The sequence below is a fragment of the Platalea leucorodia genome (genome assembly GCF_965183815.1).
Source record: "Platalea leucorodia genome assembly, chromosome: 17".
Classification (NCBI taxonomy): domain Eukaryota; kingdom Metazoa; phylum Chordata; class Aves; order Pelecaniformes; family Threskiornithidae; genus Platalea; species Platalea leucorodia.
Genome location: NC_138839.1, coordinates 2733904 through 2748658, shown reverse-complemented (window position 1 = coordinate 2748658; position 14755 = coordinate 2733904). Strand labels below are relative to the sequence as shown.

Below are 14755 nucleotides of genomic sequence, written 5' to 3'. Positions count from 1 at the left end.
GGCTGCGGGGGCTTGCACGGGCAGGGCGCCTCCCCTCCGCCCCCGGGACCTCCCTCTGCGCGGGCGGGCAACCAGCGGGGCCGCCCGCCTCCGTCGCGGCGTCCGGCAGGGCCCGTCCGCCTGAGGAGAAGAGGGCAGGGCAAGGGGAGCCCCCGAGCCGGAGCGGCAGGCCGCAACGCGGGGCGGCGGGCGGGAGGAAGCGCCGCGGCCCCGCCGCCCTCCGGCGGCGCTTCCCGCCCGCCACGGGGAAGTGACGTCCCGGGCTGCCCCGGAAATGCGGGCGCTGCCCGGAAGCCGCCGGCGGGCGCTGCCGCCATGTAGGTACCGTTACCGGAGGGGGACGGCGGCGGAGCGGCCATGGAGGGAGCCGAGGACAGGTAGCGGCGGGGAGCGGCGGCGCTGCGCGCCATCGCGGGGGGAGGGCGGGGAGGGGGCGGGCGAAACCAAGCGCTGAGCGGGGGCCGCTCTCCGCCCTCCCCCGCCTCCTTACCTGCGGGGGCGTGGGGAGGGGCTCGCCCCCCCCCCCGCCGCCACGGCGTGGTACGGCCCACCCGGGGGGCAGGAAGTCGTCACTGCCGGCGCCGGTGACGCTTTCCCCCTCTCTCCCCCTGCAGCGGCGCCGCAGGCCCCCCCGTGCCGAACCTGGCCCCCCGGCACCGGCAGCTCATCCCCACGCCCTGCGGGCCCGTGAGTACACCGCCCCGGAGAGGGCCTCGCTTCCCCGGGCCGCCGGCGCCGCAGCGCGGCCCTCCCCCGCTCCCTTCCCAAGAGTTGGGTTTTGCTGAAAGAAAACCGTGCGTTCAAAGGGCGGATATGTAATTCATCAAAACCCCCCGCGCATACCCACATGACGAGTAACCTTACCGGGCCGTGTCGAAAGCAGGGCGATCCCGAGCGGTGCGGCGGCTCAGCCTGCCTCCCTGGCTGCGACTGCCTGGGACGAATGGAAAGAAAACCCATCTCTTAGGCATCGCGCAAATCCTTCGCACGTTGCTTGGAGGCGCGAACCTTTCTTTACAATTTTCTAAATCTAAAAATCTCGATACGGGGTACTGGGAAAAAGTTACTTGCTGAAGATCGCTACGTTTTGATGGGCGTATATGTGGGTGTTGGCAGTCTCAATTTCAGGAGATGAAATTTTGACACCGTGGCCCTTGTGAAGCACTGAGAAAAGGCAGGCTGCAGGTATAAACCAGAAAAATCTAGGCTGAGATTAACTACAAAATAAAGTCAGAGTTCTCCCTTCCTCAGCAGTTTTGGAGTTTCAATTGTAAAGAGTTTCTCCTCCTTTTCCCAAGGAAAAGCCTGCACTTGTGTCATTTAGCCAACCTGCTTTAATGAGTTTCTTAGGAACAGCAACTATCTTCTACTGCCTTGTGTTTAAAACTTTTCTTCCCTTACAGATAAAGCCTTGTTCAGAGCTGTCATTTCCTGTGAAGATCTACTTCTGTGTCACTATTTTGTCTCTACTAAGTGTCATAGGGCTAACCATAGAGACACTCGTTCAACAAACTGAGGAAGATTTCACCATTTCTCTTATTCAGTTAGTTGGAGTTGGTAAGAAACATACCGTTTGTATTTTAAAACAAATGTTTTTTCCCAAAGTAGTAATTCAGCAGCAACGGAAGTTTCTTATTTCGCTCCATTTGGCCTGATACGTTACACATAGAATCTTCTGCGAGTTGAGCACTAACAAGCTAGATGCTTTTGCCGTTGTTGCTTTTTCCAGTAGTATTTTAGGGAAAGGATCAATAATAGATACGGTGTCATCCAGAATACACTCGTGTGAATAGTGTGAAAAAATATTCAGATTTTAGGAAGTTTTGCTATAATTGGCTTTCTTACTGGTGTTTCGTTAGGCAGATGTGGCAATGATTTTGCTTTCAGACAGCTGTCACGGTGTAAGATACACTGGATGTTCAGCTATGCCAGGAAGAGCTTACCGTTTCCCATTTTAATGTCTGTGCCGTAATATGCTGGGGAATTCAGAGGCGTCCACGCTCCAAGGCTGTCATAGAACGTACATCTCCTGACACGAGCCGTGCTTACACCTGAGTTGTACTTGGTTTCAAGTCACCATCTTACATTGCGAGAAACCAAACATACACAGTTTGATCTGAAACAAGAAAATGTTAAGTCATCTCTCTGTGTTCAGTTCCTGCAAGGATGTTGCTTCACCTGAAGTATTTTAATAAAAGAAAATAAGGACCTCATTTATTTTAAAGCTCTCTTTTTTTTTTTTTTTTGTCTAATAATTTTTGTCCCACTGGAAGCAAAATCCAAACTTCCTTGGATATTTCCAATTAGAGCTTCAATAGAAACTTATGTTCATATTCCTGCGTCTATTTGTATTAAACAGAAATGAAACTTAACATGAAAATAAATACAACTAAGTATTTTGGGAAGTCCTCTTCAGTGGCTTTAGCAGGTTTTGGCTGTTGGCTCACTGGCCAAAACAGCGTAGAAAAGAATAGACTCTGTGGGTGTAACACCTCGTGTACGAGAGGGACACGCTAATCATAAGCAGTCATTGCTTTCCAGCTTTCATCCGGAGGGAACAAAGACAATAGATTTGTTCCAGATTCTATAATTAGACACAGACAAACAATACCTTTATTCCAAAACTCTGGTTTGATTAGCAGCTTTTTCACCCAAGGCTCAGCATACCAACAAAAATTGCAATGTTAGAACAGACCACTGGTGCCTCCAGTCTGTCACACTGTTTTTGTTAGCAACCACTGTTTTGTGCTTCAGAGAAAAATGAAGAACCTTCATAATAAACCAAATGAATCACATGATGTTATAAATGGGGAAGTTGAAAGCATGCTTGCTAATCTATTTTCCCCCTCCTACCTTCTGTTGATACTAATTAGTATTAAATGCCGCAACACACACACGGGAAGAAGTGCACGCCTCTCACAACCTCTGGTTTAAATCAGGAAAAATAGTGTGTTTTTAACATATTACTTCAGATTTCAAAGTTTTAATGTAAACAAAAGTTGTTTCAACAGATTAGTAAAGATAACATCATTCAAGGAACATGTTAAAACCATTATTGGTTTACCTTGAGATTTTAAGATGTGTAAGCTAACCTACATAAACAAGCCCAAACCACATGTTTTCCATAGGGTAGACAAAGACTGACAGAACTGATAATAGTTCTTTAAAGAAAAATAGATGCCTGGGCTGTAACAATCTCTCAGATCTACCACTAGAGATACTTACTTTAAAGAGGGTTTGGGATTTAATTTGTTGAAAATTGTTCACTTACCAAAAACAAGAGGATGTCCTTTGTTTCAGAAATGTGATAACATATGCTATCTCTGCAAAAATCTTAATGCTCAGAAAAAAGTTTGTTTTCAAATTATTTGTACAGACTTCTGATTTAGCAGCAGAATTTGCAAAACAAGGAAACACTGTCTTATATCTTTTAGGTCTTCCTGAGGTCATAAGCATGCAAAAAACCTGCATGATTCACTTTGTAATTTGCCAATCATTTTCAGTTTTCTCGATCGCCGTTAATACAAGTGAGAAGGAAGTTTGTTCACGAGGTTTGTTTAGAGAGACTGAAGTTATTATGTTACTTTGAAAGCTTCTACAACGCTTTGTCTCCATGTCCCAGCCTAACAAAACTAGATTATTTGATGTGCGGAATCCAGGAAGTAGCCCTCTGGAAAAAGAAATCTGTTGGTACTTTGTCTATGGTAAGAATTAACTAGTGTTGGCAGGAGCATCCTATATAAGAACAAAGCACTGATTCCTGTTTTTATGAAAGGAAAGCCTTTTCCTTATTTAAGCATTGTCAAAACAGATGTGTAGAGTTCAACAGTGACAGCTAGCTGTGGTGTTAAGAATGGTGGGGTTTGATGTATTTTACAAAAACATAACTCAGAACTCTCCTGAACCAGCTCTTTTCTGGACTACAGTTTGCGGGATGGGGTGTCTCAAAATTTCCGCAACAAAAATAAACTGTTGGGAATACAGTCTAAGTTTGCTTCAACACACAAGCCATTTGTAGTGGTTAGAACCACACAAACAATACTGTAGGGGAAGGCGTAAGAGTAGTAAATTCCTTGTTACTCACTTGAATTACTCTCACTGGGAAGATTATGTAATTTCAGTTCTTCAGTAAAAACAGTGTTGCTTCATTTAATTCAAACGCACTATTCAACGTAGTGTTCAATGTAGTATTAATAGAATAACATACCACAGCTGCCAGTTAATTTCGATAGCTAAGATGTTGCCATTTTCAAAGTGTTACTTCACAAGTAATTTAAAAATCTAACAAATTATTTTCTTGTATGCTAAACACAGGGGAGAATGCTCATTTTAAGTATCTGATTCAGGCTCCTTGTTAAGAATAAAGATATGCTCTTGACTGAGGAGCCTAAGTTACACAGTCTTGATACTTCCATTTTGTCACCTGGATCAAGCACATCATTGAAAAATTGCACTATGTGCAATCTACGCTCACCTGGTAACTGACCTTTCCTTCTCCTTCCCAGTGTTCTGTGTATACTATGTGACTAGAGGAATCCTGCAGGAGAATCGCCAGGAGCTCATCGTCTTTGTTCTTTCCATCTTGCTAGTGATGTTTCGTTCCGTTGTCAACTTCACAGTTCTCTCTGCTGAGCAAAAGCCGAAACTCCTGGTTAGTCTCCTGGCTTTAACTTTGCTTTTCTCCACATCTTGGATTTGAAAATCTTAGAAAGGCAAGATATCTGTGATAAGGGCAGTGATAACAGAGAAAAATCAGGCTGAATTATTCCTACCATTGAATAACAAAATGCGCACCTCCACAATTGCAAATCTGTTTCTCTGAGCTATTCTATGGGTTTCTTTATGGCAGTATCTGAAAGTAACATAAATATCAAAGTATTTTACTCACGTAGGATTACCACAGAAGATATCCTTCACTTCGCCCACTCTGCCTCAGATTTCCAGCTATAAAACGTGGCCTAAAGTCACATAAGTCTAGCCTACGAACAGAACTGGAATCTCAAGTCTATATGCACATAGCCATTAGCCCCACTGCTCCATAAATGCGGCAGTGTGTTTTAATTTAAGAGCGTTATGGTAACCTGCTGCAAGGAAACAAAAAGATACAATGTGCTAGGGGAGGTACTGCCATTCCGGATTATCTTGTTTGCATTTCTAACAATGAAATGTCATAGGAGGATTGTCTCCTATGCGATACTAAGATTTGTAGTTAAACTTCCGTTTGCCGTGCTTCTCAGAAGTCCCTCCCTTTTGTGGCTGCACGTTCATCACGAACATGAGAAGGAGGTTCCTTGCTGTGAAGTCATCCAAAAATTATTCTTCGATAGAAGAGATGGCAACCAAGCTAGGAAGACGCAGCAAAGCAGAATCTGCCTATTCAATTTACATATCAATTGTACATTTAGTTAAACATACTTATCTACAGCAAACTGGGTTGTTAGGGTCAGTAAGGAACAGGCATCAAAGAGATGCAGATTACTTTAAGGTATGCATCCCAGCCATCAGTTTCTATATTAAAAATGAACCTCAAAGTAAAGTCTGGTGTAGAAGAGGTACTATTGAGGACTCATTTTTACTGCTATAAAAGTAACTTGGATTACTGTAACTCCTACTTCCTAAGCAAAATTTCTGAGTCAGAATAAGGCATACTAGTATAAATATTCTCATATCAATGTAATTATGAGGGATGTTTTGCCACTTCAGCCATCTTTAAAGCAGCGGACATTTAGCATGAATGCCAGCAAAGTTGTGGATACAACCCAGACAAAACCAATGTTTTCTGAAATTTAGTAAGTACAGCATTCAGAATAACCCTCTGTCCCCACTGGAATCAGTGGGGAAGATTCTTACCAGTTGGTTTATGCCACACAGGAAGCTTAGAGCCAGCCTCTGTCAAAGGAAGCTACTTCTTCAAACTGTATGATAAAACCTCCAGCAAAACCTTGCTAAAAGCCGTTATCATATTACAGGGAGCGCAAAGGTTCTGGTTCTCTTAACAGTTGTAAAGCTACTACATTGAGGGTAATGTAAACCAAAATAGCCAATGTGAGTTTGCAGTTATTACCAAGTGGTTGCACAAATGCCAAAAATCATGGCCTGATCTTTGCCACTTAACAGTGTGGCAAACTGTCGTCTTTAATTGTTGTCTATTTAAAATGCTATTAATAGGCAGCCTGGTTCTCCTTACTCCTTTACTCTTTTATTACCAGTTAGAAGATTTAAGTTAAAGACTCGCCCTGTTTTGGCATGGCCAGTCACATCCTTATTTCTTTTTCCCATCAGGCCCGCTTCATTCTGATCCTGTTGGTTGGCTCCTTTGATGTGATCTGTGCCATCATCCTCATTCAGAGTCAAAGCATGATGGCCTTTCGAGTGGGTGGTGCTCTAGAAAGCCTACAGTCACAATACTTCATGCTGAACCTCTGTTTTTCCATGTTGACCTTTGATCTTCAGGCGCAGGTATAGAACTCTCTCCCCCGGGTTCCCTTTTTTCTTTCCTGTTGAGAATATCTTAGAATTAGACTAGCTGAGCTGAACTGTTAACTTCCTAGAGCAATCCTGCCTGTGTCTTACCTTTTAGATAAGATTAGCTTAATAATGGTCATCTCTCCAGGTGTTTGCTATAGGGAAGCTTAGTTAAAATCCATAAAAATGAATCAGCATGTATTTTATCACCGTCCTGCCCAAAAGGAAAACTGAATCTTCTTTTGGGGAAGTATGTCCATAAAAACAATTGCATTCAGAAACTCCAACCCAACATGGCCTCCTAAAATGAGAAAGATGAACGTTGCACAACATCTCAGCCTACAGTCTCTTGCTTTCCAGCCATCCTAGCTGTCTCCTATATTTGAGAAAAATGTTACTGGGATGGGAGAGGGGAGCCTGACCTAGCAGGGCAATCAGGGTGAGATAGCAACCTGCAGTTACAGGTAAGCGAAGGGAACCCAAGATCAGTTTAGAAAGAGTTTGTACTTCTGTACACTACCCTTCATTCCTACTTTACTACTGTATTACCCTGTGTTATCTTATGCTTTATCTGGAGCACACCTTACTGCCTTCCCTGTTCTTTGTTGTTGCTAATACGGCATACAAGGAAGTATGTCTGTCCTTGTGTCCCATTTTATACTGTCTGCCAGGTTTTGAGGAAAAATTTTTAGCCTTTAGACCTGTGCCCAACTTACTGTTGCTGGGAGTTTGTGTCAAATATTTTTTGGTGGGCCATATGGTCTCAAACTAATAATTTTACCAGATCTTTGCCTCTTCTCTTTCAGCTCTGCTTGTGTATTCTGCTGATAAGCCTGCATGAGATCACTCTTCTACATAACATCATCTCAGCAACAGGGGCTCTTTGGGCCTGCCTGAAGGTGACCATTAGCATCATCGCAGTAAGTCTTAAGCTAACAGCGACACTAGCAAGAATAGTCAACTTCTGAGACTACAAGATCTCACCCTGAGCAATTATCACAGGCTGGGAACTCACAGCCATCTCATTCTCTCTAATACTGCTAAGCGGAAGGGAGCCAGAATGGATCCCAGCAGAAAACAAGAGCACTAACAATAACGAAGTCAGGTTTCTTATAAATCTGTCTCTCAACTGAACATACAGGAAGAAACAACGTCACACTACCATTATTCCTTTCTGAGGGACATTGGTTTATTCTGTCCTTGATCACCTACTTTAATGGAACCTGTAGGATCACAATATGTTCAATATTTCTACCTCTCTGACAAGGTTAGGTGAAACTGCCAACAGTCCTCCAAATTATTATGAAGATGGATCTACAGACACAGTGAGACTGTATAGGCCTTATGTCCTTAGGGAACAACACCAGAAAGATGAGTGGTCCTTTACTGGGGCAGCTTCTTTAAAGGTGCGTGACAGTTTTCAGGTTATCGTAAGGATTTATGAACTTGAAATGCAGCTTTTCATGTCAGTCAGACTGAACTTTCTCTGAAATTTTGAGAGCTGTTCCAAGAATGATTGCAGAATCAGGGCCAAAGTACATCAGACATGCGAGGCTTTTATTACCAGGAAGGACTTCAGGGGGTTTTGGGGTTGTTGTTTTTCCAGACTCCTTGGGCCTTTGCTTTAGCCATTCAGATAAATTCCTGACAGCTGAAATACAGCTTTCAAGTGTTTTGATTGCTTTCCTTGCTAAAAATGGAGCTAGCACCAAGCACTGTGCTTTTAAAATACTTCAGTAACTTTAGGTGAATGGGTGCACAGAATCATCTTTCTTCCTCCTGGACTTTGGAGTGTCGTGGCCACTAACAGCTATTCAGCAGGGAAAAAGGGAGACAGGACTAACTGTGACTGTGACACTTAGGAATGCAGATAGGGATATTATAGCTTGGTTTCCTCCTAGGAGCTCCTCATAAACCTTTGTGAGGCACTGGATCTTTGCTTTCAGTTAAATTGTATCAGGTGTGGAAAGAAGGGAGCAATTAGAACCTGTCTGCTTTCCTGCTAGGATTCAAAGCGTAAACCTTGCAGCGACTTTTCCTCCACCATCAGAAACAAAGCTGATCTGACCAGTTGCCCTTCACAAATTACGATTTCTTTGCTCCTCCTTGATTTGCCTTTCAGCATTAAAAGAGGCACTGTTTCTTTTAAGGAAAGAAAGAGGCGCTTCAGTCAGATGGTCTCATGTCTTAACATACTTGATATTCCTTATGCTTTCATCAATAGCAAACGTGTTTCTTAATAGTTCAACTAGTTATAGTAAATGTCCTAGGGATAAGTACATATTCTTGCCCTTTGCTCAAAACTGTCTACGGTAGAACTACTTGAAAGCTACTATTTACCCAGTCTAGATACATTACTGACTTCTCTACTGGAAGAAGTTAACGGCTTCTTGTCTACTAAGAAACAGCAAATGTAAAATTAATAAAAAAATTTAGTGCTGTATTTCAGTAACTGGCAGCACTACAGGGCAACAGCAACTTAGAAAAGGTGGATACATTTCATGAGAGCCTGGTAGCTTTGCATCCAAGGTAAAAGTGATTCTGTCTTAGGCTAGAGCATGGAGACAGTTTGACAGAGGGGTCGCAATCGGAATTCCCTTTCCTTACCCTGTTCAGACAAGTTTTCCACGATCAGCTTCTGGCAGATGATGCAGCAGTAGAGAAACACGTATCATTGTCTTGTCTGGTGCTCTCAGAAACTGCACCTGCAGTGAGGTCGTTACGTAAGAAAGGTATGGAGACATACATAATCCAGGAGAAAACACAAGCATAATAGAAGGGAAAACTTGGAAATGCCCCATACACAGTCCCTGCTGGTAACCACAGTACGTGAAAGAACAGCTAAACCTCATGCTCCCTTATTGCTGGGTTGATACACATGCCATTTCACGAGGGGATTATTCGTTATTTTTCTTCTGTTTATACACATGCTCTCCCATTTACTTAGTGGATTTATTTTTCCTATCTCCATTATATATTTTCTCTCTTTTCTCCCGTTAATTACTAATTCTCTCTTTCTCCCTCCTCTTGTTCCTCAGCTTTTGTTTTCCTTTCCCTTTTGGTCTTATCCTAAGAGGAGCATGATGCAGTACCACAGAAAACAGAGACAACAGTAGAGGTGGCAGAGAACAGACAAACTCCCTCAGGGGAGGGACAATTCCCTTAATGCTTTTGTAGAGGTTCATATATTGACCGTTGCAGAAGGGTCAGTATTGGTTTTGGGGGGAATCTGAGGTTGATCAGATGCATCAAATCTTAGCATAGCGTTGGTGCAGTCACTGCTTCCATTCCCAGCAACTCGGCTGTTTTTCTTTTGTTTGCTCAGACCTGCCCTTCCAGTTCAGGACTGCTGAAAGTTGCTACCTGCTGGAAAGCAGTCCGTTGTTTCTTCTTTCCCAAGTCCCAAGGTTAATTGTGAAACAAAGTTTTTCTGACGGTTAAATCCTCTTGCTCATCCCACATTTTAGTTCTCAGTGACTTTAATTCTCTGTAGTAGAAACAAATGTGGAGAAAAAAAAAGTGAAGACTTTCAGTCTGTTAGCTATGAAAACATTAATTTGTTAGAGAAAAATCTGAGCGTATCCAAAGAAAAAGTACATCAGCTTAGATGCAACTGTTCTGAGTCAGCTGCTTCTCCATTTAAGCGAGCTGGGAGTTGTAAGTATTAGAAGGCAGAGCTCAAGAGGATGCTGAGATGGCTCAAATCACACACAGCTGTCAGGATGTGCCCATGAAACAACCAGTTCTGATTTCACCATCATCACTCCTGGCCCAGCTGAGTGTAAAACAGAGACCATATTTCCTGCTAAAAAAGACATAGGTAGAGAAGGCAAGTAGAGAGCAAAGTTACAACTGAGAACTCAGCTAGACCAACGCTTGAAATGCTGTTGAAAAATCAACTATATGTAGCCTTTATAGAGTATATAGCAATGAGTTATAAAGCTGTATGTATCTCATCTTATTTTACAGATTTTAAAAGAACTGAAACCTCTAGTGTGGATTTTTCTGTGTCAGAACATACCTGAAGTAGCTTATCTCATCTACCTGCTTTACACGGTAATTCATCAAAATTAGTTGCTTGATAAGGGGGAGCAAGGCTGGAGGCCTCCTCTTCATTACTGGATCCTTGGGCCCAAAACATGGTGCCTCGTTCCTGAGCATACCCCTTCGTTGCAGGTCCTGTTAGAATCCATGAGAGCAGGAGGCACGTCCTCCCTCTTCAGGATCAACGTTTGAAGACAGGAACCATATCAAATAGCTGTTGAACTGATTAGTTAGAGGCCCTAGGAGTCTCTGCAACTGGCAAAATGACCAGAATGATTAGGGAAAGATGCAACAAAATCTTCCAGTACAAGATACACAGCTCCTCAAAAATGCCTCCCCTCCTTCACTTCATCCAAGTCCTTGGGGTTCTATTGATTAAAGCATGCAGTCAAATCAGGCTCTTCCAATTATTTGCTGGCAAAGCACAGAAGGACGACACACTGTCTTTGGTGGCTATACTTTGCTTGTATTGCAGTTAGGAAGAAAAGTACAGGTGGTGGCTTCTGACATAAGAGTAACGTAACAGCTTGAAAATAGCTAGGTCTCCTTGCATTTTTGCATGGCAACAATGAGCACACAGGAGCACCCAGCAAATGAGGGCATAGACACGCAATGCACCACTCCTCTGTGCTAGAGAGAGCTGTAATATAGTCACTTCTCCAAACTAATTCTTTTTAGCATCTTTTGACTACCTGAAAAGGCAAAATTAAAAAAAAAAAGAAAGAAAAAGTAAACTGCACTTACCAATAATTACTTCAGGTCTGAAAAAGCTGCTAGATTGACTCTATATAGCAGCTGCTTAACAACCCTCTGCAGTATAAACAGGAAAACTGATAGAAGGTAATAGACAAACAAACTCACTGCACCGGAATTGGCCAGGCCATCCATAACCTGCCTTGATTTGGGATACACACCACTGGGTTTGTTAACAAATCAAAGAAGTCAGAACTGTGCTTTTTTTAATCTCATCCTGATAACCACTAGGCCTGCTGGGGCAGTGACTCAAACCTGCAGGAAGCGGGAAAAGAGTACTGCGAGATCGTGGTATCTTTCCTTCAGTACTGGATTTTTGCAGAGGTCTCTCATCTTAGTATTAATGTGCCTGATCATACTTTGTTCATGGGAGCAGCAATCCTTCTTCAATGCAGTAGATAGCTGCAGGATATAAATAGTGTTGCTTTTAATTAGAAGTTGCCATTTTCTCTGCGTCCAAACCCTCAAAAAAGCATAGGTTAGGCAATTACTAATGTCATAAGCACAGTAATCAGGCTAGCCATGAATGAAAATAGGATCATGAAGCCATCCGCAGACATGCATGACAGGAACAGTACAATGACAGCCAGGGAACATACCTTCATCCTATATTTTACAGTGGAAAGAGACTGAGATGTAAGATGAAGTCTGGTTTCCTTATCTCCAGCTTAACTGTTTTTTTCAATCTGAGCACAATACTGTTTTCATATGCCTTTAATGACGCAGAGATCAGAAGGTATAATGCATTCAGCTAGAGTCAGCGTGCAGCCAGGAAATCATGTAATTGGGAAAGTAAGACAGTTTAAAAGGGGACCAGGTTTTTCCCCCCTCAATTACTAGTGACTTCTTTCAGTAATTTAGTGGCTGATTGCATTTTACGGCTTCAGGGTTTTACGGCAGTAGGTGTTGATTGTTGTATGTCTCCATTTTCCTGCAGGTGATAAGGGAGTGGGGCAAAGGGAATTCTTACACTCTGGAAGCTGCTTTCATTACCGGCTCTTGCATTTCTGTTGCAATAAAATCTGTTTTGTTTTGGGCACTGATTCATGTCTACCGCAGCTTTGGGCAGGGGCTGAGAGAAAGAAGTAAGTACTTGAAAAAGTTAACTTAACTACGAAGGCTGTAGCCTATTGTATGAGAGTCACAACTAAGTAGAGAGCTTGTCGAGCCAGGAAAATAGTTAGGGATAGTCACAATAAAAGGCAGATCCCTAATGACATCAAGCACTACTGCAGCCTCAGAATTTACTGGCCTGACAAAGCTCAGAAGCTTGGATGGAACATATGTGATCTCTCCCTGAAGTAAACTGACATTAGTCAAAGTTGCTTCCCACCTATGCAAGAATTGCTGCTACGCAGAAAAACAGCCCCGTGTGGGAAAACCTCCTCTATACAAGATACACGTAATTTTTCTTCTTTGTCATGCTGTCTAACTGCCTTACAATAACCAAGAGAGACAGAATAAAGAGACCTAGAGAGCCACTAATCTTAAACTACCAAACCTCCTTTTACATGAAGGACACAGACGCTGCTCGGCATTGGTGTTGACTGATCTTCCTTTCTTCCCACAGTGTTTTCTTCCTATGGAAGGATCGACTCCTGAGCACCCCCCTTGTGTTCTGTCTGCAGCTCTTACGGAGTGAAATCCTCGCTGGGGAAGTTCTGATCAAGTACTTGCATTCAGGAGGTCAGATAATGGGTCCATTTCACAGAGGTAGGGGAAGTTGCTCAGAAAAATGTCTATATGTTTCTTGGTTTGTATTGTGCTAGGGAACTATAGCAGTGCAGCTGGTAACTTAGTTTAAAAACCAAAATGCGCTTGGGAATTAATCTCAATTCAATGAGTTTTGCTGACCGGATAACACATCTTTCACTCCTCATTTTCCTGATGTTGCTTTGTAACTGCAGGAGGTTCACAACATGCATGTGAGAAGAGAATGTTGTTAATCTAAATGCTGTTTTTCTGGATATACACAAACATAATGAAAATAATTTGCACATCCGTCTTTTATTACTGAGTCTAGAAGTGGACTGCCCTACTGTCATATCGCAACTCAGATCTGTTGCTAAAAAGAAGTCAATCCCCAAAGTTGTTTTGACGACAGCTGTATTCCCTGATCTCCACTACAGCTGTGGGATGGCTTAGCCCCAACAGAAGCACTAGGGCTCTTGTTCCTCCGCCGACTTCAGAGTATTTAATTTTTTTTTTTTTTAAATCCCAGCAGCACATGAAAATTACGCAATGTAATCTCATGCCTTCCTATAGTGTATCTAACCGATGTGCCATTTCATACACAAGGCTGACTGTTAAAATAAGCCTTTAATATTGTAATTTAAAAGTTTGGTATTTTATTGATTGGAACCTTTAGCTACTGGCTGTCTTTTTTTTTAAATAAAGTATAAACACAGTTTGTGCATGGATCATTATTTCTCGTATCAGCAACACGAGTTCAATGGGAAGCCTGTTTACAAACCAAGCATAGAAGAGGCTGGAACTGCAGATCACGTGTGCTGTGAACATTGCTGTCACATTCCGCCTCAGATACATCTTTAACTTGCAGGTACCCATACACTGCAAAAAGTAGTGAAAACAGTTTATTGCAGCTTATTAGGGAAATTTACAAGGATGATCTCAAAACTTCTATAAAAAAAAAATTCTCATCCTAGTCTTCTAAACCTGAAACAAATCTATTTTATAGATAGCGCAATGGAGGCATGAAGAGGTTAAGTGGCTATGGTCAGACTGCATACACTGACAGTATCGAGAGAAAGCACGAGAGCGCCAGCGGATGCCTGTGACTTCATTCCACAAGTCAAAATGTGACTATGAATTGTTGCTGAAATGGAGGAACACAATTAAGCATAATCAATCCTTTTCTAAAACAAGCAAACATGCAGCAGGTCTTGCCTAGAGCAGGTACCAGTAAGGGAAGACTTTGATCTTGCAGCAGGTCTGTACTCGGTCAAAATTAGCTGAAGAAAGTAGGCTTGCACTCTGCTCCTTTTATCTCCGTACCAAGGAGATGGCAGAAACAATTGTACCATTGGAAGGAAAAAAGTTGTGATTACATTCAAACATTTATCTCCCCAAAAGCAGAAATGTATTGTTACGCCTTGGGGAATTAACCTTTATATTTTCACAGGAAAATGTTCTTATTCCTGAGTAAGGTCTTCTTAAGTTCCGTGGAAATCTGCCTGTTCTTTTTCACAAGGTCTTGAAGTTAATGCTTGTGTAGATAAGAGCTGCTAGGCTGAATCTGCGAAAGTTTCCCGATACACAATCCTGTCATAATCTGCAGACAGTATCTTTGGCCTACTCTCAATTGAAGCCCTTTATTTTTTGCCCAGCCATTCTAATCCTGGATGTAGACAATCATTAAACCAACCGGTTCAGACAACCAACTTCACATTTTCTATTATCAAAGCAGGAGATTAATCCAGCTAAATCCAAAGTTAACTATGGGTAAAGCCAAAGTTACTCATCACGTTTTTTT

The 14755-nt window shown here is 42.5% G+C and overlaps 2 protein-coding genes across 7 annotated transcripts in view; one reads left to right on the top strand and one right to left on the bottom strand.

The window, feature by feature from the left end:
- The first annotated feature begins 20 nt into the window (after positions 1 to 20).
- LOC309598465 (uncharacterized protein) lies at positions 21 to 14021 on the top strand. Of its 3 annotated transcripts, XR_014230060.1 has the most exons (10): positions 21 to 377; positions 615 to 687; positions 1404 to 1557; positions 4506 to 4651; positions 6283 to 6459; positions 7272 to 7385; positions 10435 to 10521; positions 12200 to 12347; positions 12833 to 12975; positions 13961 to 14021. XR_014230060.1 is itself a non-coding variant. In XM_082329086.1 (9 exons), exons 1-9 carry the CDS (start codon positions 358 to 360, stop codon positions 12862 to 12864), a joined length of 951 nt encoding a protein of 316 aa, XP_082185212.1. In that variant the 5' UTR covers positions 21 to 357; the 3' UTR covers positions 12865 to 13640. The 3 variants fall into 3 exon arrangements, 2 of the variants coding, with proteins under 2 accessions (XP_082185212.1, XP_082185213.1); XM_082329086.1 differs by lacking the exon at positions 13961 to 14021 and having other exon boundaries at positions 12833 to 13640; XM_082329087.1 differs by lacking the exons at positions 12200 to 12347; positions 13961 to 14021 and having other exon boundaries at positions 12833 to 13640.
- Positions 6358 to 14755, bottom strand: part of NADK (NAD kinase) — a 35912-nt gene continuing 27514 nt past the window's right edge. Inside the window, exons 12-14 of one of the 4 annotated variants that reach the window (XR_014230059.1) lie at positions 9073 to 9952; positions 6574 to 6766; positions 6420 to 6497 (exon numbers count right to left, since the gene is read on the bottom strand). Coding sequence is in view for 2 of the 4 variants with exons in the window: in XM_082329071.1 (XP_082185197.1) it covers positions 9874 to 9952 (79 nt within the window). In the remaining 2 variants the exon portion in view is untranslated. Of the gene's footprint in view, positions 6498 to 6573; positions 6767 to 8030; positions 9953 to 14755 lie in introns of those variants that run through there. The other 3 variants (XR_014230058.1, XM_082329071.1, XM_082329070.1) reach the window with 3 other exon arrangements.